Source organism: Maylandia zebra, linkage group LG16, assembly GCF_041146795.1.
Source record: "Maylandia zebra isolate NMK-2024a linkage group LG16, Mzebra_GT3a, whole genome shotgun sequence".
In the NCBI taxonomy this organism is placed as follows: Eukaryota; Metazoa; Chordata; class Actinopteri; order Cichliformes; family Cichlidae; genus Maylandia; species Maylandia zebra.
Window position 1 is genome coordinate 31,723,772 of NC_135182.1, and position 27,823 is coordinate 31,751,594.

At 40.1% G+C, this 27,823-nt stretch overlaps 1 protein-coding gene and 1 long non-coding RNA gene across 2 annotated transcripts in view; one reads left to right on the forward strand and one right to left on the reverse strand.

Annotated features, from left to right (window-relative positions):
* Positions 1 to 2,764: 2,764 nt before the first annotated feature.
* col5a2a (collagen, type V, alpha 2a) overlaps positions 2,765 to 27,823 on the forward strand; it is a 41,595-nt gene continuing 16,536 nt past the window's right edge. Inside the window, exons 1-8 of the mRNA XM_004559164.6 lie at positions 2,765 to 3,019; positions 23,195 to 23,416; positions 23,947 to 23,966; positions 24,067 to 24,099; positions 24,195 to 24,227; positions 24,502 to 24,555; positions 25,438 to 25,530; positions 25,623 to 25,694. Of these exons, the coding sequence (XP_004559221.1) occupies positions 2,935 to 3,019; positions 23,195 to 23,416; positions 23,947 to 23,966; positions 24,067 to 24,099; positions 24,195 to 24,227; positions 24,502 to 24,555; positions 25,438 to 25,530; positions 25,623 to 25,694 (612 nt within the window). The 5' untranslated portion in view covers positions 2,765 to 2,934. The remainder of the gene's footprint in view (positions 3,020 to 23,194; positions 23,417 to 23,946; positions 23,967 to 24,066; positions 24,100 to 24,194; positions 24,228 to 24,501; positions 24,556 to 25,437; positions 25,531 to 25,622; positions 25,695 to 27,823) is intronic.
* On the reverse strand, positions 26,031 to 27,659 carry LOC143413080 (uncharacterized). Its single transcript, XR_013093646.1, has 3 exons — positions 26,936 to 27,659; positions 26,545 to 26,662; positions 26,031 to 26,102 (listed from the first exon to the last, which is right to left on the reverse strand). It is a non-coding gene; the product is annotated as an uncharacterized LOC143413080 (long non-coding RNA).

Below are 27,823 nucleotides of genomic sequence, written 5' to 3' on the forward strand. Positions count from 1 at the left end.
AGACATCTTCACCTTTTTTGTGGTTTTTGTGCCCTTTGGGGCATTTTAATTAAATATCTAACACCTAATAAAGCCTGCTGTGCAATCATTTGTACTTGCAGGCTGCTAGCTGGTTAACTAATAACCGCTAACACGCCACCATCTTTTCTGTTCCCAAAAAATCATTGCACAAGATAGTGATGGCTAAAATGCCAAACCTGAGGCTTTAACCCATGATTAATCCAGAAACAAATGGGGGGCAGTAACTTTAGCTTCATATATTGTTCTACAACGAATGATTTAGTCTCTTTAAAAACAAACAAACAAACAAACAAACAAACAAACAAAAAACCCCACATGAACCTTGTTCATTTACTAATTATAACAACAGCAAATCATTCAATTTAAATAAATGTGAAGCTTGCCTTAAATAAAGGCAGTCCAATCAGCACATGCAAGCAGGGAGGCAGTTCCTCTGCATGCAGATTAATACTGTTTACTTTCTAACCAGTCAGTTGCCAAGCTAGCCTGTATACAAACCAGCAGGGGACAAACCAGGATTCACACTAATTGATTCCCAGATCACTTGCTCTCCCTTTGGCAACATTCTTTGCAATGACAAAGTCTTTGGAAACAGGCAGCAACTTGCAGTGTTTGCAGTCAGTGTTCTAGTGTTTCCTTTATCCTTCAGTTTACAGAGAAAATATGGCTGATGCTTCTTGTGAGTCTTGTTGCTCTGTGGGACTCTGGGGGAATTGGCAGACATGGTTTCTGGGCAGGGCCAACAAGAAAACAGCTGTCTTTCGCATTACCTCTACTCCAGTGTCACGAACGCCCCCCCCCCTCTCTCTATATATACACACATGGAATAACCTGGCACTTCTAGCACCTGGTGAACATGGCACACAGCTGTTTCCTGCCACATTGTTGAGGTTTAGATGTCTGTGTGTCAAAACTGGGCTTAGAAAACGATCTTAGATACTGTAGGTTTACATTCAGTTATGTATGAGTTAATCTACAATTAAGAGCAAAAAAAAAAAAAAGTGTTAACTACAGCTCTATCACATTAGCTTTTCTGTTGCTATTTAGTGTTGTCATTCATGATGTTATTCATTACACTGATATACAGATCATATGGTAAATGGTCTGTATTTGTATAGCGCTTTACCAGTCCCGAAGGACCCCAAAGCGCTTTACACATTCAGTCATCCACACACTGGCGCCACCGGGCCCTCTGACCACCACCAGTAGGCAACGGGTGAAGTGTCTTGCCCAAGGACACAACGACCGAGAATGTCCAAGCCGGGGCTCGAACCGGCAACCTTCCGATTACAAGGCGAACTCCCAACTCTTGAGCTACGATAGTCCCTATATTTGAAAGTGAAAATCATTCTCTTGGAAACGCTCTGTTATTCCTTTGTCTCTCTTCCATGTGGATGAATTATTGGCTCATTTAAAGCCTATTTCACTGATTTATGGCAAATGTGAGCAAATAGCAACTCCCAGGGCTGTAAAGTGAAGCCAGTAACAAATGCCAAAAACTGCATTTCCTCCAATAGCCACTTGGGGCTGTCTCAGAAGTCGAATCAATCCTCATAGACTCCCATTAAAATTCCAAAGTTTTACAGCACAAATAAACAGGTTTAAGACTGGAAAAAATGCCATAACTAGCATAAGTAACTGTAAAACTATTCTTAAATCAGCATCCAATTACAGCCACATCTTGCTAATCAAGCTAGATAACCAGAGTTAGCATTAGCTAGTAACAGCCCTAATCGAGCCTTTCGTTTGAATATGGTCCCATGTGGTTTAAAAATTAAAATGACAAAAAACAAGATGGTGACAGTTAAAATCTCAGAGCTGAGGCTCATAAATGCTACGAGGATATAATTGTGGCTATGTCCATCTTTCTAACACAGTCTATGAAATAGATTAGTAGATTATTAGAAGCATATTGATGTTGTTTTTGTGGAAAGAAAATTATTAGATTGTATTAAAATTTGGAACTTTGCTAAGGTGTCTGTGAAGGTCTTGCTAAGGTGCTACAAGATAGAGTGAAAAAATAAGCCATTTAAAAAAGTGTTGCATTTCTTTTTGTTTAAAATATTGCTCTCCAATCAGATGTCAAGCTGTTGTTTGCATAGGCGATTTCCAAGTTCCCATCGTAAGTCAAGAGGTGTCAACTCCAGATTTCTCTCTAAAATTACACACCAGATTCCCAGCGATGACCACCTACAGTCATGACCACCCACGGCAGCTATTTCACTTTGGTTTTTAGCTCTCTTTGTGTGCTTGTTGCTCAGTATAATTAAATATGTCAGTAATTGCCTAAGAAATCCATTTAATGTAATCTTCAAATAAAGTTTCTTGACTTCAGTTTCCCTTTTGAAAAACAATTGTAATAAACTCTATTCTTACTTTTAATTGCCCAGTAAAAACTGTCCTGTTTGGTGCCCCAGAGACAGCAATAAAAAGGCGCTTTTATGGTCTTTCTTAGTGACCAGTTCTGAAGAAAAGTAGGAGAGAAAAGAAACAAAAAATCACCTTCAAACAAGCAAAGTCATTTTTCTTATCTCCTCCTTGACATCTTTTTCTATGCGTCAGAGTAAAGATGGCTCATTTTTTAAGATAGATAGAAAGAAACACTGGAAACTATGAGAGCTTGTGAACATGGGTGTAGTTCTCTCACAGCCACAAAGCCTGTGAGAGGATGGTTATGGGAGAGGGCTGACAAAAGGGGGAGGAAAATTAGGCTCGCCAGCATTCTTCTCATTTAAAGCTGTAACTACACAAAAAAAAAAGCACTCTCGCAGTCAGGGTTGGGTCTGCTGCTTACAAGGAGAGACACTCTTGTATTCATGGTGGTGCAGTGATAACCTGAACATTTTTTTTCTTCTTCTCATCCCTTTTCCCCTCGCTTTGCACACAAGGACAGCTCATGTCTTTCTTATAGACATGGAGAGCTTTGTGCATTTAAGGATTTTCCTTTTTCTGCTGGTCTCCGTTGCTCAGGTTTTGATTGTTTCATCTCAGACCAGCGGTAAGTGAACCCCATCAGCTGCTTATGTTAACACCTATTGTTGTTGGTGATAATGTGTGAAGGTGGCTAACCTTCAGATACTGGCTTGGACTTTTTGTGCAGGCATGAGAAAACTTTGAAGTACAAATTAGGCTTGGTTGTATAGACTTATGTTGATTATTAATATTGCAGAAATGTAATTAAGTGTTATTTTGATTTAGGAGAAGCTATTTTAGATAGACGGGGTTTTTGCTGGTTTGTTGAATTCTCCTTGCACATGACAACTTAATTTGCCCCACTGACTTGTTCTGGTGTGGATGAGAAATGTTTCCAGCCCACTGAAGAGTCTGTGTCAGGCTTAAAGATGATTAATACGAAAAGAGAATCTTGTGGATTATTTGCTAATGGCAAAAAAAGAAGCTCTGCATGTCAGAAAACAGTTCAGTGGAAATCTGTCAGTGATTGCGAGTGATGTCACCCTGAGGCAGTGAAAATGTGCAGAGCAGGGAAACGAGGACCTTTGTGGTATTACATTACTCCTGCACGACTCTACCACTTTGGAAGATTCATTAAGTGTCACCACAACCCCCACCCCTGCCCCCCACCCCCTTACATTGTACATCTGTGAAAAGAATTTCAGCTTTGAGGGAACACATGCTACATGTTAATTCAGGGCAGATGTGAGGAGCAGAGATGCTGCTGGAGTCACTGAGACTGTGGGGCTGCTGATGTCTCCAGCTGGCAAAGCTGCGACCTGGAACACCTGAGAGTTCTTGTTTTACTTGAACCACGCTTCCAGCTTGTTTTTTTCCTCACCGGAGTGTTTGATGTCTTGTGTCGTCACAGGGACTGACTTGTTCTCCTCGTGATGTCATGGGGCACACTGAGCACTGGACTGCTGTTAGAGAGTGTAATTAAAAAGAAAAGCTATTTTCCTTTATATAATTAACCAAAATGAGTTGTTTTTTCTCTTTGGGTTCAGTTTCATGTAAAGCTGTGGTGTGATAGTTGGACACTGGATAGAGTGCCACCCTGTGGTGAAAGCAGCATGTGTGCACTTCATCTGCACCAAAGAAATTTAACACAAAATGTAATGCTGACATTTGATGATCAGTGTATTTAACCTGAATTAAATATACAAAGAGATCCAGCTGTGCACATCTGCACGTTTCTGCCGTTTGTTCTCTATAGCTCCTAGAAGCTATGTTTTAAGCATCTCACTACTCTAGCTGGTTAAATCTCACTTTCCATATTTGTTCATATTCAGCAGTACTCGATCTTGCATGCTTTTTTTTTTCCATGGAACATAGGTGGGGGGAGATGGTTGCATTTCAACCAAATAAAAACTTTGGAAAGTCCGTGGTTTTTGTTGACTAAGGGAAAATGTGGTTCAAGGCCCTGTGGAACAATATACTTGTGTCTTAATGAGGGGGGCTTTAAAGAGACAGTGACCAACTCTGCTTGTATGGGTTTTGCTTGAGAGTTATTACATTTCATGTTTTTAACAACTGTCTGCAGCAAGACCAAAAACTATTTCAGTTTTCCTCTACTGTCTGGAATGACTCATGTCAGAACTCCTGAAGCACACTTAGTGTTGCAGTGAGATCACTCATTGGGCTAAAATATATCCTTGTGCCAGATTAAATGCATGATTAAAAGGTCAGTCTTTAATTAGGTGTTTTTTCCCACCAGGTGACTGTATATACAATTTTAATGTAGCCACTGTGAAACAATTGGTTCTTGTCTTGAAGTGTTGAGCTGAGCAATTTGGCCATCGCCATCTTGGGGTTTTGAAACCGGATGTAGCAAATGAGCATTGGGAACTAAGAAACAATTATACAGTAGCAGCTTGGAAAACAAATGGTCAGCCCTAAAGCATTTGCTAAAGCATTAGCTTTATTGTCATTTTGAGCCCAAATAAGAAAGCAATTTAGTAAATAAACAACATGTTGTATTTAAAGAAACTTGGAACTAACAACATTAGGAAAGTGGTTACTGAGGTCATAAATCGGTAATTTGCCTGTAGATTTCTTCATAATCTGACATTTTGCAATCAGAGGAGCCCCCTGCAGGCCATTAGAAAGAATTCTAAAGAATCTTCAAAAAGCAAATCATCAAATTAGAATATTTCCATATTCCATTTAGTTACAGGGAACTACTTTTATAGGGAAACTGCAACTTAAAAAAATAGCTTGGCAGATGGTCGATGAAACTGTTGTCATACTCCCAGAAACCTTTTGTTAGCCAACATTTTGCTTTTTTTGAGAATAAAAAAAAGATAGGACTCTGAGGTTACTGAAAATCAAACACAATGCTTTGAAGACAAAAAAAACATGTTCAAAACAAATGTTGAACGTTTTAGTTGATACAGCTCTAGATTAGAGACATGTGCCTGCACATGTGTGGAAAGTTTTCTGCATAAGAACATGGTTTGGAAAATGAGATCAAGGAGCAGACTTTTAGCTCACACTTGGAAATGGTGACGCCAGCACAGAACACCAGGATAAAAGAAAATATATAGTGCAGGCCTCAAAGAAAAATTACAACTTGTGCTGGAAGAAGCAGATTTTTTCAGTAATATTTGGAGGAAAGTTTAAGGATGTGAACACGGAAAAAAATAGCAATAAAATACTGATTCCAATAACAAGAAACAGTCTGCACCCAGAGTTTTAGCCAAGGACAGAAATCATGCATTTTCTGTGTGTGTCTGTGTTCATGTGTGTGTGAGACCACTCCTTCCAGACACTGACGGAGCTGTAAAACGTCTTCAAAGATGGCACTTTGCACCTTACATCAAAGAAACTCAACACCCAGTCCTCATGACACCGCTGGCTTACTTTGAGTGTATTCGCAGTTACATTTGTCTCATCATCACCAGCTTTTTCATTTCCATCACAGCCAAAATCTTAAAGCGTCTCCAGCATATTTTTTCCTCTGTTTGAGAGAAACCATTAGCACAAAGCAAAAATCTGGTACTCCAGATCAGCAGACCAGCATGAGGTCACCCTGCCTCCTAAATTGGTTCCAGTTGTTGTTGCCACATCAGTGACATCGCAACAAATGGGCTGTTTTCTACTAAAGCTGAAACGTCCAAACATGTGAATTCAACCAGGTCCACAGACGGCTTTGATTAGAAACACATGCTGCATTTTTGAGCTATGACTTGATTACACGCCTTCTTCTACCAGAGTTAAAGGCAAGACAAGGGAAGGGGGGAGGGGGGTCAGCCTTACCAGGTTGTACATTGTCTTATATTGTTTCAGTTACACGTTTGAGGAGGTGTTATGTCGACTGATGTGAAATGTCAGACTGTAAACCCGGGGTGTGTTGGTGGTAGAGACAGTGGAGCTGATTAGGAGTTTTCATGCAGGGATGCACCATGGGAACTACTTATAAACCAGAGTATTGCAGTCAGAAAATGGAGGATTGGGGGAAAGGATGACTTCCAGATGTTAAAAAAGTCTCTTTGGCACTACTTGGAATATATAAAAAAGTCTTATTTGGAAGGGGAGGAAGTTAAACGGCCAATATAAAACAGTGTGTCAGTGTGACTTTAGGTAAACTGTGAGCCAGTAAGTTTTACATCTGTCAACGTTAAAGACACCCTAAACAGTCTGAGGGGGACAGCCCATCTCCCCTGTCTTTACAGGTTCAAGTTAAAGTAGCTATTTGTTCCAAGGCCGTGCAATTATGGCTCCTCCTAACAGGTTTCCTGCCGCTTGATTGTCACTTGCTCGCCCATCTGTCCTGTGATCCTCTCAGTTTGTCTATGTAGGAGGAGGATGAGAGGACAGACGGTAAACACAGAACAGGCTCGTTTCCCCAAATGCTACAATTGTCCTAATTTAATTATAATTGACACTGAGCCCTACGGTAGTCAGAGGAAGAGCTTGGCCACTAATTCACAAGTTCTGTGTCACAGTTGAATAAATAAAACTAATTTTAATTCATGTTTATACTGTGTTAAATATAGTTGCAAAGCACTACAAAGTGTAAAGCTTTAAAATTAAAGGTGCACTGTGACTATATCAGCGTTACGCTGAAGGATTATGTATATAGAGCATGAAAATCCAAGCACATTTCACACGATCCACTATCTACTCCTTTTCATTCCTTTCTGTTATATACACTTACATAGCCTGAGTGTCAAATAATGAGGTCAGCATTATTTGATCCAAAAGCCTAAACTCTTGGATGCTTCAACATCAGCAGTTATTTCTACTGTCTGAATGTTGTCATACATAGTCCTGTTTGAGCCTTCTGACTGGAAGGGTCAGCTAGTCAGAAGAGCTGGGTCATTGAGAGGGTGACCTTATAGAGACAGGAGTCTAAATGGCTGCTTTCATGAGGTGGCTGAACTGAGTTGGTTCCCAATGATTTAGCTGAGTGTTATTTTAAACTATGAATCATGCTGTTATTTTTGTGAAGTCAAAGAATAAAAATATGGAGCTGGAAGTATAATAAGTTCCCCATCCATCCAATTTCTTGCTGCTTATCTGGGTTTGAGGGCAGCAGTCTATGCAGAGAGGCCTACACCTCCCTCTCCCTAGGCACTGATATGTTCCCAAGCCAGCCAAGAGATGTGATCCCTCCAGCATGTATTGGGTCTGCCCCAGGGCCTCCTCTTGGTAGGACGTGCTAGAAATACCTGTCCTAGGAGTCATTTGAGAGACATCCTAGTCCAGGGGTGTCCAACTCCAGGCCTCAAGGGCCAGTGTCCTGCAGGTTTTTGACACACCTGAATCAAATGATTAGTTCATTACCAGGCCTCTGGAGAACTTCAAGACATGTTGAGGAGGTAATTTAGCCATTTAAATCAGCTGTGTTGGATTAAGGACACATCTAAAACCTGCAGGACACCGGCCCTTGAGGCCTGGAGTTGGACACCCCTGTCCTAATCAGACACCCAAGCCACCTCGCTTGGCTCCTTTTGATCTGAAAGAGAGCAGCTCTTTCTTGCTGCTTGTACCTGTGATCTCATTCTTCCGGACACTACCCAAATCTCATAACTACGGGTGAGGTTAAGAGATCGACCGGTAAATGCAGAGCTTTGGTTTCACACTCAGCTCTCTCTTCACCGCAGCAGATTGGTGCAGCATCATAAGGAAACGGAAACTTTTCAATTTTAGATTTCTATTTTAACAATTTTTAAAAACAAAAAACAAAAAAAAAACCCAAGAAGTTTCTTTTACAAATCTGGAGTTGTGAAGTTTGTAAGACGACACGATAATAGTAGTCTAAAGATTGATTTTCATTTTGGAAAATCGAGGCTCCATCCTTTCAGTATGTGTCAAAAAATGTTTCATGTTCTGTCCAATCATTCTCAGTCTCTCTGTCTCGTGAGCTCCCCAGCTCCACGTCACTTCAGTACTAAACTGCAGGAGCAGGCCTTTAATTGGTCATGAAAGTAAAGATTATAAGCTTTCAGGCAAACATTATCTTTCTCCACAATTAAAAAGTAATATAGTCCATCACAAAATGCCAGGAAAACAAACATGGCCTTCATGATAATGCTTTTGAGCAGTTAGCCATTGCTAGTGCGTAGCCTGTTCAGCGAGTGTTGATACAGCTGGTTGTAGTTTTTCCTGCAGATCAGGGGGACTTTTACCCTCTGGAGCTTATCCTCTGCAGGTTGGCAGGGCTCAGTGTAATGTAGCACTCCCTCTGTACATGTTCTCTGTCTCTCCTCTGGTGACTGTTTAAAAGCTGCTGTAGTAGCTTTCAGGAGATGTTACAGCCCATTTGGAAACCTTTCTTTGTGCTTCGGTCCAGGTAATGATTCTGTAAAATCACACCACAGTTGCCGTGGAGGGAATCAGTTGATTGTCATAACGGGAAATGCAAAAAGATCTTAACACATGCAATTTCAACTTCTCCTACAGTTTTAAATGAAACATTTTAAAGTCAAAATTACCTCAAGTCTTCAAAAAAATGTGATTTTTAAGGCTGACGGAAAGCTTTTAGAACTGAAGAAGCTGTTTGGATGAGAGCTGAAGTGACTTCAAGGACTTACAAAAGACATCTGGTTGCAGTAAACTCAACCACTTAAGTCTACCATGACCTGGATGACTATGAACTTACAGAAACAAATTCTAAAGTCCTACCATGACTTGTTTGAATGCCACAAAATGGTGACAGCCGGCCATAATTGCAGGTTGCGGCCCGACCCAAATTCTAAGCTGAGGCCTGACTGTGTATATATTACGACTGAAGAGGGTGACTGAATGGTGCTACATGGGTTACAGGGGTTAGCAGTGTGGCCTAAGACATGCTGTTAACAACTCGTTGGACAGCTGACTTCACAGTGAAATGCCTCATATATGAGCAGTGCTTTGAGGTACTTTTCTGTCCAGGTGGTCATAAAACTGCAGCAGCTGCAAATACTGCAGATTACTGCGTTTCACTGAAAACAATCATATTAAATTGTACGTTACACAAAATTGTTATGGAAGCTTTTTTTTTCTGAATGCCTTGATTCAGTCAGATTACATAATTTGGAGTTAATTTAATTTATTTGCCATAAAACTACAAATTCAGAACTGATTTCAGCAGTTGCAGTAGAGAATGAAGCCAGAAAAGGTACCAAGGTCATTAGGATCATTTTCTCATTGGCAGCTAATCTCACTTCAGGAGTTGACCTCCTGTTGGCCATTAGAATGCAGGCATTTCCACACTGGATTCACTTTTTCAGATCTGGCAGTCATGTGACACAAAAAGCTTTCACACGTTGCACTGGCCCAGTGAAATTCTGATACACAGGAAACAATTTCTTCAAATTACTGCTGCTCATGGTGGTCCTACAAGCTGCTGAATCATTGGGTACACTTAGTTTTCCACAGGATTGCAGGGACTCCTGTGGAAAACTTCTTTTTCACATATGTTTGTACAGAACATTTGTATTTAAGTTAGTTTCAAAGACAAAAGTACTGCTATAAGAACTCGTCAGCAGTATCATATTATTAAGTTTTCTTGGTGTTGACCAGCAAGAGTGCTAATAAGCATGTAAGGAATTCAGAATTAGACTGTTAGCAGCTGGAAAATGTCCACCATCTCAGACTTTTACGAATCGATTACAATCTTTCTGGTGTTTTGTCAGGCCGAGTGGATTTTAGCACTTTAATGTGAGGGCCAAACTGAGCTCCTCTTCTACTGGATTTTGATTTGAATGTTAAGAAGAGTTCCAGCACACACAGGGTTTGTATTTTCTAATCATCCCATCCAGATCCCATCAGAGGGTATGGTTTTTATTGAAGTGTCGTCTATGATTAAAGTCATAGTTTGCTCAGCAGATGCATGGACTATCTGGGAGCAGCAATAGAAACCAAGAAGACTTGCTAAGTGTTGGCTGCAGAAAAAAGTAAGACTGATTGGACTAATAAAATTCTGCCTATTTAAGACTTTCTTTGTTTCGCGACATTTCTTCTTTGGGCTTTTATGTGAAGAGCTCACAGCAGGTCCAGAGGGGTAGTGAGTTTTTTTTTTTTTTTTTGGTAAAAAAGAAGGGAGCATTCTGTTAACACAATGTGAAGTCTGTGCCGGCCACTGGCCATAATGTCCAGCCAGTGTTCCCAAACAGACGCGTCTCACATCGAGCCAGACCAGTGAGATGTGGAAATGTCTGCTTGTTGTCGGTGACTCATCGCCACCATTTAACCTCGATGGTTTTAGCAAATGGGTGAAATGCTTTTGCAGAGAAGTTGCCAAAAGAGACAAAGTTAATGAGAATGAATTAAAGTGGTGAAGCCAATGTTAAATATTGGAAAAAAAAAATAAAAAATCTTTGCTGTATTCTTAGTGTCAGCCAGGAGCCTTTACACATGAACCGTCTTTATTGCTTCACCATTCAGCTGTTTACAGCACATTGAGGAAAGTTAGTATATTTCACCCAGAAGAACAACAAACTCACATGCTGGCGTGGTAATTTACTCTGTGCTAGCTTTGAAATTATGTCCATATGAATAACATTAAAACTGCCATTTTGCATTTTTGTAACGCTTCAAATTAAAAAGAAAAGCAACGCAAACACAAAGGCTGGTGTGGGATAACCGGGTAATTCACGTGTTAGATATTTTCTGCTCAGGTTTCACTTGATCAGCCGTATGAGATTCAAACAAACAAAGGTTTACACAGCTTGAAGTCTGCTGTGCATCACGCCACTCTCTATTTACTTTGGCTACATAAGAGCACTAAGTGGAGGCTTTGAGCCTTTTTTGAGTTTTATTCAGTTGCATGTTCTTTCTTGTTTCTGAGCTTTTTTTTTTTCCTGGTGTGGCACAGTGTTTAAAGAGAAGGGAAGGGGTAAGCTTTAAATACAGAATCTTTTCATTGTAATTTTATATCTACAGTACTAGGAGAGGGGCATTGAGGGGGGAAGAAAAGTCCTGGCACAGCTGCGGATCAGAGAGGAAGGAACAGAGAGTAGAGGAGGAGGAGTCAGGGACAGGGGATAAGAAAGGGAGTCTGAAAAGAGAGCGAGAGAAAAGAAAGAGGTGAGAATGTGAAAGGCAGAAGAAGTGAGAATGAGGGGAACCCCGGAGGATTGTTTGGGACATGTGATCAACAGCAGATACCTCCATGTGTATGTCGCAACAGACTCCAGTTTAAGAGTTAGGATAAAGGAATTTCCTCTAGAAAAGTGGTTGTTGTTGTTGTTAATTGTGATTAACGATCTGAAGACAAAACAGATTGAGACAGATGAGATTACTGCAAATATGTTCTTTTTCATAACGGAACTGAAAAATTGGTCAGCTGGTGATTTGTTCCACATCTGTAAAGCAAAACACTTCATTGTAATTTTATCTGGAGGGAGACCGCCTTCGAGATTTCTGCAACTCACAGCTGTCTATGACATATTGGATAAAGTATGCATCTGTTACTGATAGAAGGGAGGGCTTTAAGCAAACAAACTGCAGCAGAACTGCCAAGAAGTGATTCGCTGCTAGTGAAAAACGTTTTTCATTGGTTGATGCAGTTTTTGGTGTTTTGCCATAATGTCACAAGGACCTGGGTGGGAATATTCCCTTCATACTTCTGTCATTAGAGAAAATGGGTCACTGTGAAGTGTATCTCAGAGCATTTGCTTCCGAGTAGATTGAACAATAATCTTTTTGTCAGTCAAGATCTTCAAAAACAGGAGAACATTATTTCATGTGCGTCGTCCTTTAAAAATTAGAGTCATGCTGCTCATATACAGTTTTTCTTATCTAAGACTCTTTTGGCAAGACACGTGCATGCCAGAACTGAACCCAAGGGGTTATTAGCAAGTATTAGAGGTTCTGATTGGTTGAGAGGTTTGGATTCAAACTCAGTAACTGCACAGTTTAATATAGTTTAATCAAACATGTTTTAAATGTATGTAAAATCAGCTTTAGCTTGGGTTACTTGTTTAACCTTCAACTACAAAACTATACCCTCTTCATTGAGCAGATTTGATAATGCAAATTATGCATTGTGCAACTATGCACATTTAATTCAATCAAAAAGCAAATAATAAAAATCGGCCTTGAATGAGACTTTAACATTAGCCACAGTTAAACTGGTGTTTTGTACCCATGGGATGGCCGCTGAGCAAAAGGAGCCAGCACCACAATGTGACCAAAACATCACAGAAAATGAACAGATGTGGCAAAATCACAAGTAAAAGTGAAGGAGTACAAAGAAGGCGCATGTGCATATTACGGGATGCCACAAGGGTCAAGCTCAGCCACAGTCCTGCCTCTTTAGCTGATCTCAGTGATAGCTGATGGATAAACAGATTTACGGACATTCAACATGTTAAAAATATGAAAGAAAACCAAAATGTGTTTTCCAGACAAGTATTAAAATAATAAGTAGAATAAAGCAGAATAACACTTAATAACTTAAAAATCATATAGTAACAAAAACACATACATGAACTGATAAAGTGCAGATGGAAACTCATGGCACTGAGTCCACTCAGCCTTGTTGTACGGGCGTTGAGGCTACGCAGGTTCATGGTCTGAGTGGGAGGGGCCTCTCATGATGTCCAGTAGCCTGATTATGTATCTGTCAATATAAATGCCCTCTGAAGATTTTCACCATTCTTTACAGCACCTTCTTGTCAGCTTCAGAGACAGCCCATGTTGTCAAGAAGCTCTGCAGATTTTCATGCTGTGTTTGTCTTAGTATCATCTGTTGTCACAGATTTCTGCTCAGATCTGTCTATAGTTTCTCTTTTCCAGTACTGAAAGTTACCAGGGCTGTGAAAGCGTCAATGCCTTGCACACCAATTGCTGTCTACCTAGAAGGTTCACATGAATGGAGAAGACAGAACTTTGGAGATTCAAAAACATATTTTAAGATGTTTAAAGGGAAAAAAATAAGATCAGTCAATATACAGAAATCAATAGCTAAATTTAAAAAGGAGCTTCTGCCATCAAAGTGTATAAAAGGCTTCATAGAAACTCAGTGCAGATTTCAGTTATCCTTCCAAGAATGCTTTAATTTACCTGTTGTTGAATAATTATAGTTATTCATTTATTTGCATAACCAAACCCAGACAGTCTGGCTCCAGCAATTTCATAGATACAACCTTCTGGAGACAGAACCATGTGGCCAGTCCTGCCTTGACCTTATCACCCCTTTTTGTCTGTGCCTCCAAAAATGCAAACTGCAGTAACTTCAAGGGCTTCATTTGGCAATAAAGAGAAAGTGATAAATTCTGTGTGTCGCCCCTGGGCTTTCAACTTGAGTGATGTCACAACAGGAAGGCGGCCTTGTGCTGACCCCCGTCTCCCTGTGCTCGCTTATCTGTCCGATCCTAACAGTGGTCCAGAAAATTACGGTTTCTCTCTCCAGCAACAGATATGGTTTGTACCTGCAAGGAGCCGATCACTGGAAACAAACTCTGTGATTTCAATAACAGATGACTCGAGGAAGTACTTGGAGTACAGCTGAAATAGTTCACATGAATGAAGTCATGGTTTCCATTTCGGAGATAATGCTGAAATAATGTTGGATCAATTTTATCTCAAAATGTTTTGGGGAGGTTTTTGGCCTAAATGTGGGCTCAGACAGTGTTTTCCTTACAGATGCAGATACAGATCTCTGCTTCCAAAACCCCCACAAAAACATCTTCCATAACAATGACTGTTTGTCTGATTCTTAGGGCTGGAAACCATTAGTAAAAGTGCATTTCTGTTAATACAATAACGTCACATTACTTTAAAACAAGGTTCTTCCAGCAATGTTTTGAATAGATGATGACTGCACTGAAAGCCTTTAGAAAATGCTGCGGCTTTTAAATTTGCTAACATAATCACTTCCATGTATTTATCTAAAAGTCCTCAAACTTTCATTTTAAAGTGAAAAGGGATTGTGAGGAAAGTCACTAAATGGCCTGGAATTTGTGTTGAAAATAAAACTAAGCAGGACAAAAAACAGGAGTGTGGCAGAAAGTTCATAAAGATACTGTGTCCTTTGATAGGGATAAGGGTAAAGAAAGGGAGATTGGAGAGCTTGAGGGGGGATATGAGAAAACACAGGCTAATGCGAAGGGAAAAGTGGGATTTAAAATGGAGCCTCCGGCAGCTGTGGGGTTTGAGGAGAGGATGCAGCGTCCTTAAACTGCTGTAGCGCAGAGGTCAAACAAAATGTGGACGCAATAAATCTCTCTTGCCTTCGGGCTTGCTGCTTCTCACAAATGCAGAATCCCTTGTAAAAAGAGAGAGGAAAAAAAGAAAAGCCTCAAAGCTCTTCCCCACCTGAAGAATGATAGTGTCTGGACATGTGCGTTCCATCTTTTAGCATTTACAAGTCAACATGTGAATTATTGGAAGTGTTTCAAGATGAGATGCCCTTGAAATGTTGCACATATACCAGCAGCTTTGTGCAAAAACACTGTTGCTGTTTTCTGACTTTTATGCATGTGACCAGCTTAACTATGTGCTGCCCACATTCATCCGTGTTCTTGCATTTTGAAAACGATGCAAAGATGAGGGAGAGAGAGGAGACAGGCATGTTATGCGAGCACCGCAGTCTGCACATGAAAATGCAAACAGATGGGTGAAAATGATGTGAGCTGAGGACAGCGTATTTAAAATTTCACAGCGCGGATTTAAAAACTGAACTGTTGTTTAACCCCTACAGTGGTGTCTAACCATGCAGATCATTCTAAATGAATTTTTTTATTGGTATCATCTTAATAACAGAGAAATAAACATCAAGAAATCTATAAAAAAAGTCAACAGCATCATGTTTTTCTCTGGACTTCTTACCTCTATAATAGACTGTAGGTAAAAGATGGTGACATCAGACCAGGTCACATGGTTTGTGACCTACTGCTTTAAAGCCGTTTTGGTTGTGGTTGTTTTTTGTGTTGTTGGGTTTGTTTGTTTTTTCTCGGAGGATTAGAGGTGTCAGCTAATTTTACTCAATTTACTTAGCAAGGTGCATTGGCAGACTGGGTAGGTGTATAAACACAGACGTCCTAATTAGTGCTAACAAATAATTAAAAAACAAAAACATTCAGACGGACTTCTCGGATGGTCATATTATCCATAGTATTTCTGGCTAATATGACAGCATAAACATGAATGAGAATCTTGAACAAGCCGAGTTGATGCAGCTCAGACAGTGACCGACCACCTGTGTCTGCATACACCTCTCAATCAAAGCAGCCACACATTTTATCATGCAAAATTTTAAACCTTAATATGATTTACATGAGGTTATTAAAGTTAATTTCTTCTTTAAAGTTGTACATTTAAAGAAGAGAGTCTGGATATCAACTCATTTTTGGACGCAGCCTGGAGTGGTCATTTTGGGAACAGCAGCAGAGTTTGCCATTTGGAGTCACTCTAGATGTCTGAAGTTCAAGTTGTTGACATTAGCCCATTTCAAATGCAGCAGTAGTTGAATATTTGACCATGAAAACCGATCTTGACAGTGTGTCATGCGAGAAAAGATAGTTTCCTCTTTGCCCTACACAGACCTGCTGGTTTCATCTGGCAGTACTTTTGGTCTATTTAGTTGATAACAATATCACAAAACCAAAACCTCAGTAATTCTCACAGATAACAAATGGCTAAGTGACTCTGCCAGACATCAGACCGTAATGGTTAAACAGTCCAGTCATTTGCTTTTCAGTTAAATGTATATAGAAAGAAAAGTGCCTCTATTACAGTCATAATATAATCCACATTGAAAGAGCGCTGGGGTATGCTACCAATTTATCAGAGTTGGCAAGTACAGTATTCATCCATCAAGGAGGAGGACGAGGCTAAATCATCCAGAAAAAGGCTCACCCAGCACTCTCTGCTTCATTAAATCCTTTTAATCAGAGGTTTATTAGACAAGTTGCTTGTAAATAAATTGCTCTGGCAGCTGAACCAAACCTTGTAGTGGAACTAAAGAATGGAAGAAGAGCATTAAGAAAACAAGCCAGATACAAATTCTGCACTATTTCATTTGAGTCACAGCTACAGTATCTTGTAGTTGTCCAAATTCCAGAGTGCACTTTGCTAGCATTTGGTTTTCACAAACACAAAGGCCTCAAACACTAGCTTTCTTTGTATTCACATGTTTTAATCAGACATCGTGAACAAACTCTGCTGGAAAGAAATTTCCTCTCAGTCATTTTGAGTATACAATCCAGAGTTTATTCCAGCACATCTGGCTGTATGTTCAGTTGATGTAAAACACCAGGGTGCTCTGACCCCTTGTATAAGTTAACTGCCTGCTCTGGTAAACTGGAATGTTTGACATCATCCTTTTTCTTTTGCAGCTTACCTGCTCTTATGAGGACAAACCACAACTATTTATTTATATTAACACATTTGAAAAATCTGGTGAAAAAAACAACTGTTTGTGGCAGTCCGATAATAGTTCCATATACCCTTGATTGTATTTTCGGTGAGGACCACTTTAGTCAAAAGTCGATTCTTATTCCATATGACAATGTGTGCCTTGGGCTTCTGCGTATGCTGGAAGCCTAAGGCATACATTCCTGACTTCCATGTACAAACATGAAGCAACAGTAAGACTCGCCATGACAGAAAAGGGAAAAAAGAAAAAACTATCACTGACAAAGAAAAGGGTTACCATGCAGACCTGTGAAGTATTTGCACTTAAATGATCGTGATCAGCAACGATGAGTGTGAGCACCTCTGTAAAAGGCATTTTGCTGATCTGGAGGATTCGCGCGTGTGTTAATATAATTCCACAATCTGTCCAAGGATGAAAAGGAGTAGCTGGGTTAGTGGTGGGTTGCAAAATGGCTTGCAGAGGCAACTGCAACAGAGGGCAGACTAAAGCAACTGAAATGCTGGGTCCTATGTGAAATTTGAGAAATAAGTTTTATCATCTAAGACATCAGTTCATGTGGGCTGGCAGTGTGATCAGCTTTTATCAGCTAATGTACCATGGCCGACCTAAACTAACATTAGGTACAGTTCGTTTTTATGCAGTGTGTTATAATTAGCATCAAGAATAAATGCCTCAATGTTTTACATATTTGATCATAAGTCCATTATTGTCCATAATAACTATTCTGTAATATTTTAAGTACATCCACAAGTGTTTGTGTATTTTCTTTAGCTTGATCAGTGAGCAGCTGGAAGCATCCCGAGAGGACATGAAAACCACATGTTTGACAGGGTGCAAGGATTAAGTGGAAGATTTAATTTAAATCAAACAGCTACACCTGGCAAGGTCTAGAGTCACTTCAAGACTTTGTTGTGCATTTTCACATCCTAATAGCAAGAACGGCCTGTCGGAATGCATCCAGTAAATCTGTCCCCATTCTTATTTTTTGCTTTATCTTTAAATTATAGTCGGTATTTCACAGCAGAAGTCAATGCAGGCAGTTTCAGAGTCATCAGTCAGTGAGATTTAAGACTTAGAACATTAAGAATGATCACACGGTTTGATGGATTAAACATTGATGCTTGTATTCCCGAGTGTGTTGGAATAAATTTGTCTAAATGATAGGTTACGTACTGCACAATGTTGCCATGTGCAATCAGACATCTGCAACATATTTTGATGCAGAAAAGCAAAAATAAACAAAAGAACCTATGTGGTCACGGAGTAAACTGAACATAATCATACTTAGAGCCACAGTATAAAACAAAGACAGACCAGAACACTAATGCTCATTAAGAAATGCAATCTGTTTGGAGTCAGTGTGAGAACACTGCATTGCACTGTTTTTCAAAAGAAGTTAAGAATTCTTCTGATAAGGAGCCAGAAAAAGATTGCCCTTCAGTTGACCTTTGACACTGACCTCAGCAAGAGCCTCAGACTGTGCTGCTGAATCCAAGTCTAAAAACTTCACTGTTTAGCAACTTTCATTTTATCATTCTCAACAGCTTGAAGTCCTGTAATTATAAAGAATTCTCACTCTTGAGCACGATTTCTGTTGTACAGCATAATTATCTCATTATGATAATGTGCCACAAAGACACAAAGGCACACGACCAGTTTGATAGAAGCGACCCCTGCAGCAAACTTAATTAAAACTGAGAAAATGCCACAATGTAAACTCAGTAAATTGCAAATTCAAATTTCCAGCTCTGCCATGGATATGTAACATAAGATGGAGATGAATCCAGTCTAAGGCAACAGAAGCACAAGACATAAAGACAAGGAGCGGGTGATGTGTACTTCAGCAGGACCACAATCGTCCACTGACTGAACACAGGAAGGGAACAGCTCATAGCTGCGGTTGCCTCTTTAAAAGGAAGAGCCAGTGGAGACGGGGGCCTGTTGATGGAAAAGCCTAGACATGCAATCATTTTAACTTTCCTGGCCCGAGCTTCCTACCCCTCCCTCGAGATTCAGAGCTTTGTTTGTGAAAGCCGAGGTGAAGAGCATGTTCAGACTAGAGTGTTTCTTCAGCTTTCAAGCCCTGTCAGCATCATACGGTAAATCGTGCACACTGCTGAATATTAAACAGACAGGATGCCTTTTTCTGATGTGTTAAAATGCTAGAGGAAATAAAAGAAGGTAGATTGAGGTATAATCACAGGGTGTCGAATCACGTTGCAGCAAAGCACTGTTGACACGAGAGCCAAAACATTGGGTGTCCTTTTTTTCTTTTTTTACCTATTATGACTCCAGCTCTGGGCTGGGATGGCAAATACCTCAGTCAGTGTTTGTGGAACAGCAACTTTAATGGACAACTTTATCAGTGGACAAGTCGCAGGTTGACCTAAAGGCCATATGCAGCGGGAAGATTTATGTTTGGCCTCGACACTCTGGGCTTTTAGAGCAAGAAAGCACAGCTGCAGCAGAGCCACCCCTCAGCAGCTGTAACTCATCTGCATCTGGATGAGAAATCATAGTTACAGTCCTCATGGTATAAACCATGTCAGCTACGGCAAGTTACTCTGACTGAAAAGAAGGGCTTGTTCAGAACAAAATGTATGATTTTTATAAACTTAACATCAACTGGAAACTATCTTTTAGAAATTAGATGATGCTGTGACTGTCAGTTTAGGCCCTGTACTCATTATTGTTTTTCTAAAAGAGATCAAGGATCCACTTTTAAATGACTCATCATTTCCATAAGTTCATTTTCTAACCCCTCCATTTCTGGCTGCCATAGCTTCTCCCCAAAAGCAGTGTGTTATGAGTGCTTCCATATTAGCCAAGGAAAATCCATAAACTATCCCCTTTTTTTTTCGTTACTCACATCTGCCAAGTACATCACAAAGTAGCTTTCCCAGGTTTTCTCCTGGTGGTCGGTGCGCGTCATGACTTATGAGAAAGGATGTCGGGTTATCTGGCCTATGTCTGGTGAATGATACTAAATGATAGCAGCAGTAGACACGTGAGTCATGTTGAAAAGATCCAGACTCCATGTTTTAAACCAGGAGAGGAAACCGTCTGCCCTGTTAGCTGACTAGTGGAAAGTACAGATCTAGAAGTAGAAAGGGAGCATGCCTTTTCACCGATGTCACAGTCAAACCGTGGCGTCTGTGGAAAAGTGCAGAACCTGCAACGAATTAGCTGAAAGGAGGGGAAAAAGTGACCCCCCCCCTCCCCCCGACTTCCCCCCTCTTCCTCGGGGCTTGCGGTGGGGTAGTAAAGACCACTCTAAAAACCACACTTCTCTTCCAGTAAATTTCAAATTCTCCCAACACGCAGTGTTTGAAAACTCTCAAACCTGCGCAGGAAAAATTGCTCCCCAGCTCTGTGGCCAACAGCTCTGCCAGACATCCCTGGTTTTATGTCTCTGTATTGAAATGCACTGACGGTACACACAAATTACCTCCAATACCTTTGAGATAACATTTACCTGAATGGAAATTCAACAGAAGCTTGTCTGAGACTTCACGTCAAACTGAATCAGTTAGAAAGAGTTTCTAGTTTGATCTTGTGAAACTGAATACAAGAATGTTTCATTTGAAAAACAGACAAAGTTTTAATTCCAGATATTGAGATCCATTGTTCAAATAGTTCCAAGAAAATGAAGAAAAATGTTCCATGTGAAGTATTGCTTCTCATTTTGGAAGACCACCACCACAGTGTGGGATATAACTGGCTGTTGAGAGGCAGGAAATTTTATTTTTGCACTGTGTGTTGTTAGTGTCGTCAAATACTTTGTGGTCGATTGAACAGCAACATCTGAGAAAACATACCTTCGGGGTGTGTTTGCTAGTTGGAGTGTTGATCCCCTGTGTGCACAGTTGGTTAGGAGAAACAATCTATGGGTGATGGCTGTTGTACCTCGAGGTCATTTGTACTAGCCTATCATGTCTGGCTGAGTGTGCCTCTTTTTTAAATGTAACTGATGTAACTATGGAAAAAATACCAGATTAAGTTCAAAGTGCCCAAATTATGTTTTGGGGTTTTTTTTGCCATCTTTAAAGTGGGGCTTCAGAGCTTTCTTCCATTACTAAATCTGGGATTTAAATAATCCCAGAACAGCGAAACAATGGATGTGCAGATGCCATTTTTCTTTTGCTAAAAATATCTCAGTCATCAGCAAAGCAAACCAACTGTTAGCACATTACTTGGCTAATGTTGCTAACATTACCATTAGATTTCATTGTGTGGGTTTTTTTTTTTTTTTTTAAATAATCAGAATTGTGGAAAATTGAAGGCTGATTTGAAAACAAAGTAATTTAATAATTCTCTAAAGGATACAGATGAAAGTAGATGACAATGCTACTAATTTAAGAAACAGTAGCACCACTCACTGATTATATTGTACACTGTGTAATTTAATAATTTTTTAAGAAGTCTTTGATGCTAGTTGAAACATGCATGGTTAAACTGCAGTTTTGTCATAGCCCTAACTATGCTCATAAACTCAAAGACTAGAGTTACGACACATAACCAATGTTGCCTTGACAGAGACAGGAGAGGATTACATTATACCAAAATCAGTAAAGTAAAGTAAGGATGCTATTGCAAAAAACCCCTGGGATTTCTTTTATATTTTTATTTTTTAAAAACTCTGTTCTTTTGAACCACAAGAACACATAACATAGATCTGCACCTGCTTTCATATTGTATATATGTAGTTCCAGCAGTCATTTGTGATAAAATATATAACTAAAGTAATATCAGCTGGTAGGAAAGAAAACAGCAGCAGTAGTACAGTGTAAAGGGGGTCATTCCACACCATTGTCTGAGATATTACCCAAATCACTGCTTCCCATCCTTGTGAGATTAGATGTAATGAGCTTAAGAGTGTCTGATTACACGGTGCATTTGTACAGAATCCAAGTCCGATTTCAAAGGTCCCAATGTTGATGGTGGATTGTTGAAGAGTTAAGCAATACTCATATTCTCAAGCTATCATTAACTTGCGTTGATCTTGTAAGGAGAATCTCAACATATCTCACAGATATGTTGAGGGTCTCTTCATTTCGTCACAGAAGGTTCGGCTGCTGGACTGCACTGATAGCCATGACTGATCTATTATTAATGGAATTCCCGAAAATATGTTTTTGTTTTTAATTACTTGATTTATCATTTTATTGAATTCTTTGACCATTTTTTATTAACCAAGTTGAAAATCTATAGTGATTTTTTTTTTACTGCCTTCAGATATTCATCTCTACATGACTTCTGAAAAATGTTACTTCACATAGAATCAAATGTTGGTACATATGGAACAATATTTTTCTATTTGATCCTCAAATGTCATCATAGGTGTCAAATTTTCATACTGATCTGACTATAACAAATATAGAGATCATAAAACTGTTTCATGTAAATGCCATGAGATGTTCATTAAAGAGCATCTCAATGTGTACTTCACATAATAAGCCACGTTTTACTTTAGTTTATTGGCATATTTCAGTCTTCCTGTACATCTGTGATGACAAATACATGTGTGGAAAATATATTGAGAACTACAGAAAAGCTGAAAGAATGCGTGAAGTGCCACTCTGATTTGCGTTTGAGTCACCTCTTTGCAACTTCCTGCATCCTGCAGCTGGGTAACCTGACTTACCTGCTGTCTAAAGCTTAGAGCTGCCACCTGCTGTTCGTATCAGGAACAGGTAAAGGTTTCAGAGCGTCTGCAGACCTGAAAGACCTGGGCTCATGTTTACAGAACGTGCCAGATGTCTGTTGAAGCCAGACAAACCACATCTACATTTCTTTCTCTTTTTTCTGACCAGAACTCTTTTTTTTATATTATTTATTAATATTTGGGGGGATTTTTAAGAATAACAGTTGGTATTTAGCTGGCAGCATGGTGCATTATTATTGAATAAACAGTTGTTTGTTAACTCATAAAGCAATCTCTGAACTAAATTGAATAATTGGCTTTATGGGAGAAACTCATAGGTGGCTGCAGGTTTTTCTCTTTTGAAAAAGAGTCAAATTTCTGAGACGCTGCTTCTGGAGGAAATGATCTCATGTCTAACTGCTGGAGACTTTACCCCGACAGCGAATCACGTTTTCCAGACCCTTTTTTCCCCTCTTACAGTGTGTGCAGAATATGGTGGAAACCTTGTTTGTACATTTAGAAGTACTTTGTGTACACATTGAGCCATCCTGACCTTATGAGCAATGAATATCAGGATAGGCCACAGCGTACGGTTAGGTGTTTCAAAACCAAGATTTTTTTTCCCACTGCAATCTTCATTATTAAAATGCTTTGTTAAAAGAGGATATCTTCAATTCAGCAATTTCTCTACAGCGTCCTATTATAAAACAAGAGCTGTTCTTCAGTGTTTTGTTTTGTATTCAACTGACACAAATTCCACCTTCCAGGAGATGACATGGACTGCACGGCAGACGGCCAGGTGTACACAAACAGGGACATCTGGAAGCCAGAGCCATGCCGGATCTGTGTTTGTGACAACGGGCAGGTCCTGTGCGATGAAATTCAGTGTGACGATCTGAGTAACTGTGAGAAGATGTACATCCCAGATGGCGAGTGCTGCCCCGTGTGTCAGACTGACTCATCAAGCAGCGGTGGGACGGGGAGTTTTGGTGAGCCTGAACCTTTTGTCTGTGTTTGTGGAATTGAAGAAGAATGTTTTTTATTTAATCTGGTTGGTAGAAGACACGGTGATTCAAAGAAAGGCCTTCTCAGATCTTTATCACGCTTTAACACAAATTTAATCCCAAAGAGAGGGCAAGAAATTAAACAGCATCGATTAAATAAACCTTCCCTACCATGTAGTTCAAAGCTTTCAGAAATAAAAGCTATAACAGCAGATTGTTTGGGTTTTTTAGTTTTGACAGGCTGCCAAATAATCTACTGAGATGATGTATGAATTACTGCTGCCAGCAGCCTGCTGCACATCAGTAGCCTCACACTAAGAATGACTGACAACCGATTAATTGTTTTACTCGTCTATTTTGCTTTTGACTGACCTGCGTGTTTATCCCATAATGATTAATGAATTTCTTTGGAGCTGTTTCAGTATATGCTGCCTACTGAGTTGTTACACTGATGATTTGTCTGCATATTCCTTACATGTTTCTTCCTTACAATTTTTCTATGTTTCCTCCTATAGATGGGGGTAGAATTTACAAGGTAGGCCAGTTTTGTGATCCTATACTTTATGTCCGCTCTGACTTCCACTGTCATGTCGTGTGAGTCTGAAAGTTGTTGTCACTTCTTATTGTTTGCGCAGGGTCAGAAGGGAGAACCTGGAGATGTTCCAGTTGTGAGTGTTTCCTACATTTAAACCTGCTTAACTGACAATTTTAAATCCAAAAACATAGCAGGATGAAACTGATGTGTTTGATGATTTCCCTGCAGGTGACTGGTATCAGAGGCCGCCCTGGACCTATGGTGAGCATCTTTTTTTCTTTCTTTACCGGCAGGATTTACCAAAAAGAACATTGCTAATGTTCATCCACCACAGTTGACACTAGATGGCATGAGAGGACAGCCGCATCCTGCATAACTTCACCTTAAAAGGAGGTCTACACAGCAGGATAGGCCTCCAGTCAGCTGGGTCACGGTGGCAATTCAAGCCGTGCCAAGCGTGCTCATTGTTTTGATGTTACTGCAGAAGTGTCAGGGTCAGATTTTTTTTATTGATTCTTCTTGTCTATTCTGACAGGGACCTCCCGGCTCACCAGGAGAAAGAGGATCACACGGACCCAAAGGAAGGCCTGTAGGTCACATCAACAAGCATTCACAGACAACTTAAGAACAGAATATAAAAAGCATGAAGATAGGAAGATAGAAAATCTGACCTTTTCCTGTTACCAGAGCATCACATCCTTCCTCATTTTTTTCTGGCAGGACCTTTAGAGAACACGTGGGTTTGCACAAAATAACAAACCACAGTAGTATTTATTACCTTAATCAAGACAACGCCATCACTTTATTGTGTCTTTCTCCATTAGACTACGGCAACACTAACAATATTTATCATCTTGCATCATATGCAAGCTATAAATAAGGACGTCATGTCTGTATTATCGGTTTGAAACACCCACTTCGCTATAATTCACATGACATTTGAGCTTTTTCATTACTGGGTCATGAGAATGGATCCTCACTAACTCACTCAGCTTAAAGCCCATTCGGTTCAAGGACAAGTGACTAACGGTCAAAAAGTGATGTAATGTGGAAATTTGATCTATGATGTGCTTAGCAAGCAAAGACGTGGCAGCATGATGAATGAATGTGCTCTGCTTGGTGGAGTTTCAGCAGAGTTGAGGGCAGCATTTTGCTGGTGATTTATTAATACATAACCAATGGTTTTCCTGTTGCACACGCTTTACAGCTCGCAGTTCATAAACAAATGAAAATTAAGTTTAGGTACATCTGTTTTATTATTTTCTTATTGAAGTCAGTGACATGTTCTAGAACACCTTCTGGCTTTACTAACTAATTGATTGGTCTTCATTTGCATCTTTACAATAAAATCCAAATAAGAGCTGAAACCCACTGCTGAAAGGAATAAATCAATATGTGTGTAAATCAGTGTGAGCAGTTTTAAAAATACCTTTTAAAAAGTAAATTAAACTCTCTCTCGTTTACTCTCCAGGGAATACGGGGCCCTCAGGGCTTTGACGGCGAGCCTGGCATACCAGGTCAGCCTGGTGAACCAGGACCTCCAGGGCATCCATCACACCCAGGGGTGAGCCAATAAACAGAAACACTAGAGTTTAAACTGCAGGCATCCGTGTCAAGCCTTACATGGTAAGCTAACCTGCAGTGTTTTACCTGCAGGGCCTGGGAGCCCAGATGGCTGGAGTGACTGACTCAAAAACAGGACCCATGGCCATGTTGAGTGGCTCCAGGGTAAGAGCATGACAGCACTAATATGGACCGACCTTAACTGGATGTTTAATTAAATCCTTCAGCTGAAAAGCACCAAACTGACGCACCTATTTATCTCAAGAAATTAGCTTTGTTCCTGAGTGGATAACTTTTTTTCCCCACTTGAAGCTTTGGCAGAAAACTTTGGCACCAGTCTAGAACAGGTGTTCTCATTTCTTGGAGTTTCCCTAATACGTCTAGTACTTAATTAAATAAAGCTCCAAGCTCCAATAAAGCTCCTATGTTTTGCTAATTATGGATAAAATATAATTAAATAATGGTGTTATATTTTCATTAACTCTATTACTTTGCAGTTCCACATCTTCTGTGAGTTCCTTCGTCTTTTCTGTCTCACTCTGTATCTCCCTCTTGTTCAGTCTTTGGCAGTTTCTAAAAGAAAAATGAAAAGAGCCACTTTTGAAATTTCTTTTCACTTTGGGTTTGCAGCCTGTCCAAACAATGTGACCTGCAGGAATTAAGATATGAAAAGATGTGGTTAAAATGCATGTGTGTGCTGTAAACTTTGTCATTGAATTATGAAATAGTGCCTCTTCAAAGTCATAAAAAGGTTTAATTAAATAAACCTTCTTATGGCAAAAAGTTGATCATTAGTCACTTTATTCAGCGTTTCCAGAGATGCATATGGTGCATATTTTATTAAGCACTTTGACTGTTCACCGTTGCATTTACGCCAATACTGAAAGGTCAGAGTTCACATATTGTCTTTGTATCATTTAAAGTCCGCCCCATGTCAGTTTGTTGTTTTGCTGTAATGCTCCACTTTGATCCCAATAATAGGAGAAGACAACAAGCTAATGCTACTGTTACTTACTTGTGGATTAGGGCTAATTTATGTTGATGCATTGGGGTCAGTTTCCTTCTGCAGCAACGACATCAAGAGAAGCAATAGGGATGCCATTCACTTCCATAACGTCCACTATGGATTCTGTCTTATTTGCAGAGAGAATAAAGTCATGAGAACAACCATAACAGCAAGATACTGAACCCCAAGTTGCTCTGCATTCGTTGCAGTATGAATGTGTGTGAATGTCAGATAGTAAGCATATAGAAAAGAAGCGCTTGTATCAATGCCTGAATGAGGCATGTTGTATAAAGTGCTTTGAGTGCTAGAGTGGAGTAGAAAAACATTCCATAAGAAGCAATCCATTTATTAACAGCTCAAACACAAACAGAAGCGCACTTTGATCTTCACATACGCTTACCTCCAGACAGGCTTCAACAAATACAACACTAAGTAGACCTGTCTGCAAAACTTTGCACTGCACCAGTGCAATGCGATGGTGGAGCTTTGATTTACTTCACATTTCGGGTGCAGTTGACTAGTCAGCAGCTGATTAAACATGTTAAACGTTGATGATGAAGAAACACGGTGAGCACAGAACTGGAGCTGGTCCTCTCTGAGTCTTCATGTCAGCAGCATGTTGCGCCCTCCCCCGTTTTCCCACAGTGCATCCTGGCGTTCTCTCTTCCTCACCAGCAGCACCTCCTGTTTCCTCCTCCTCTGCAGGCACCTCCGCTGCTTCTGTGTCTCCTGATCCTGAATGTTTAAAATCCAGTAATGCACCCTGCCTCAGGTTGTTTCCAGTACTCTCTCGCCTCACTCTCTGCAGGTGTTCACCACCCCCTCCCAGGAGCAGCCCACGAGCTTTGCCGTGTCAGAAACACTCAGAAACAATCAGAAACAATCTTGCCCTTATCAACCTCACTCAGCGAGTCCCTTTTCCCCGCTTTTCCCCTGCTCTGCTTACTAACCCCACACCTCCAGGTCTGTTGTTCGCTTCCTCAGTGAAGGGCTCAGGGAAGAAATCCCAGCCTCCTGGAACATCCCATGCCTGCGTGTGAGCAAACAGGAAGTCAGTTGGCGGGAATCTCATTTGAGCATGCTCTCTGTGGACTGTCTGCGCCTTCACTCTGTGAAAAAGATTTAAAAAAAAAAAAAAAGTCCAAATATGTGGAGCAAATTGAACTGGGCTTTCTTCTAAATATTGTTCTTAACTAAGCTTTTCAATAACTGCAGATATTTTTAGAAAAAGTATGAATCGATGGCCGAAGGAGTAAAACCTCCTGACTAGAAAGCCTCCCAGTAACTT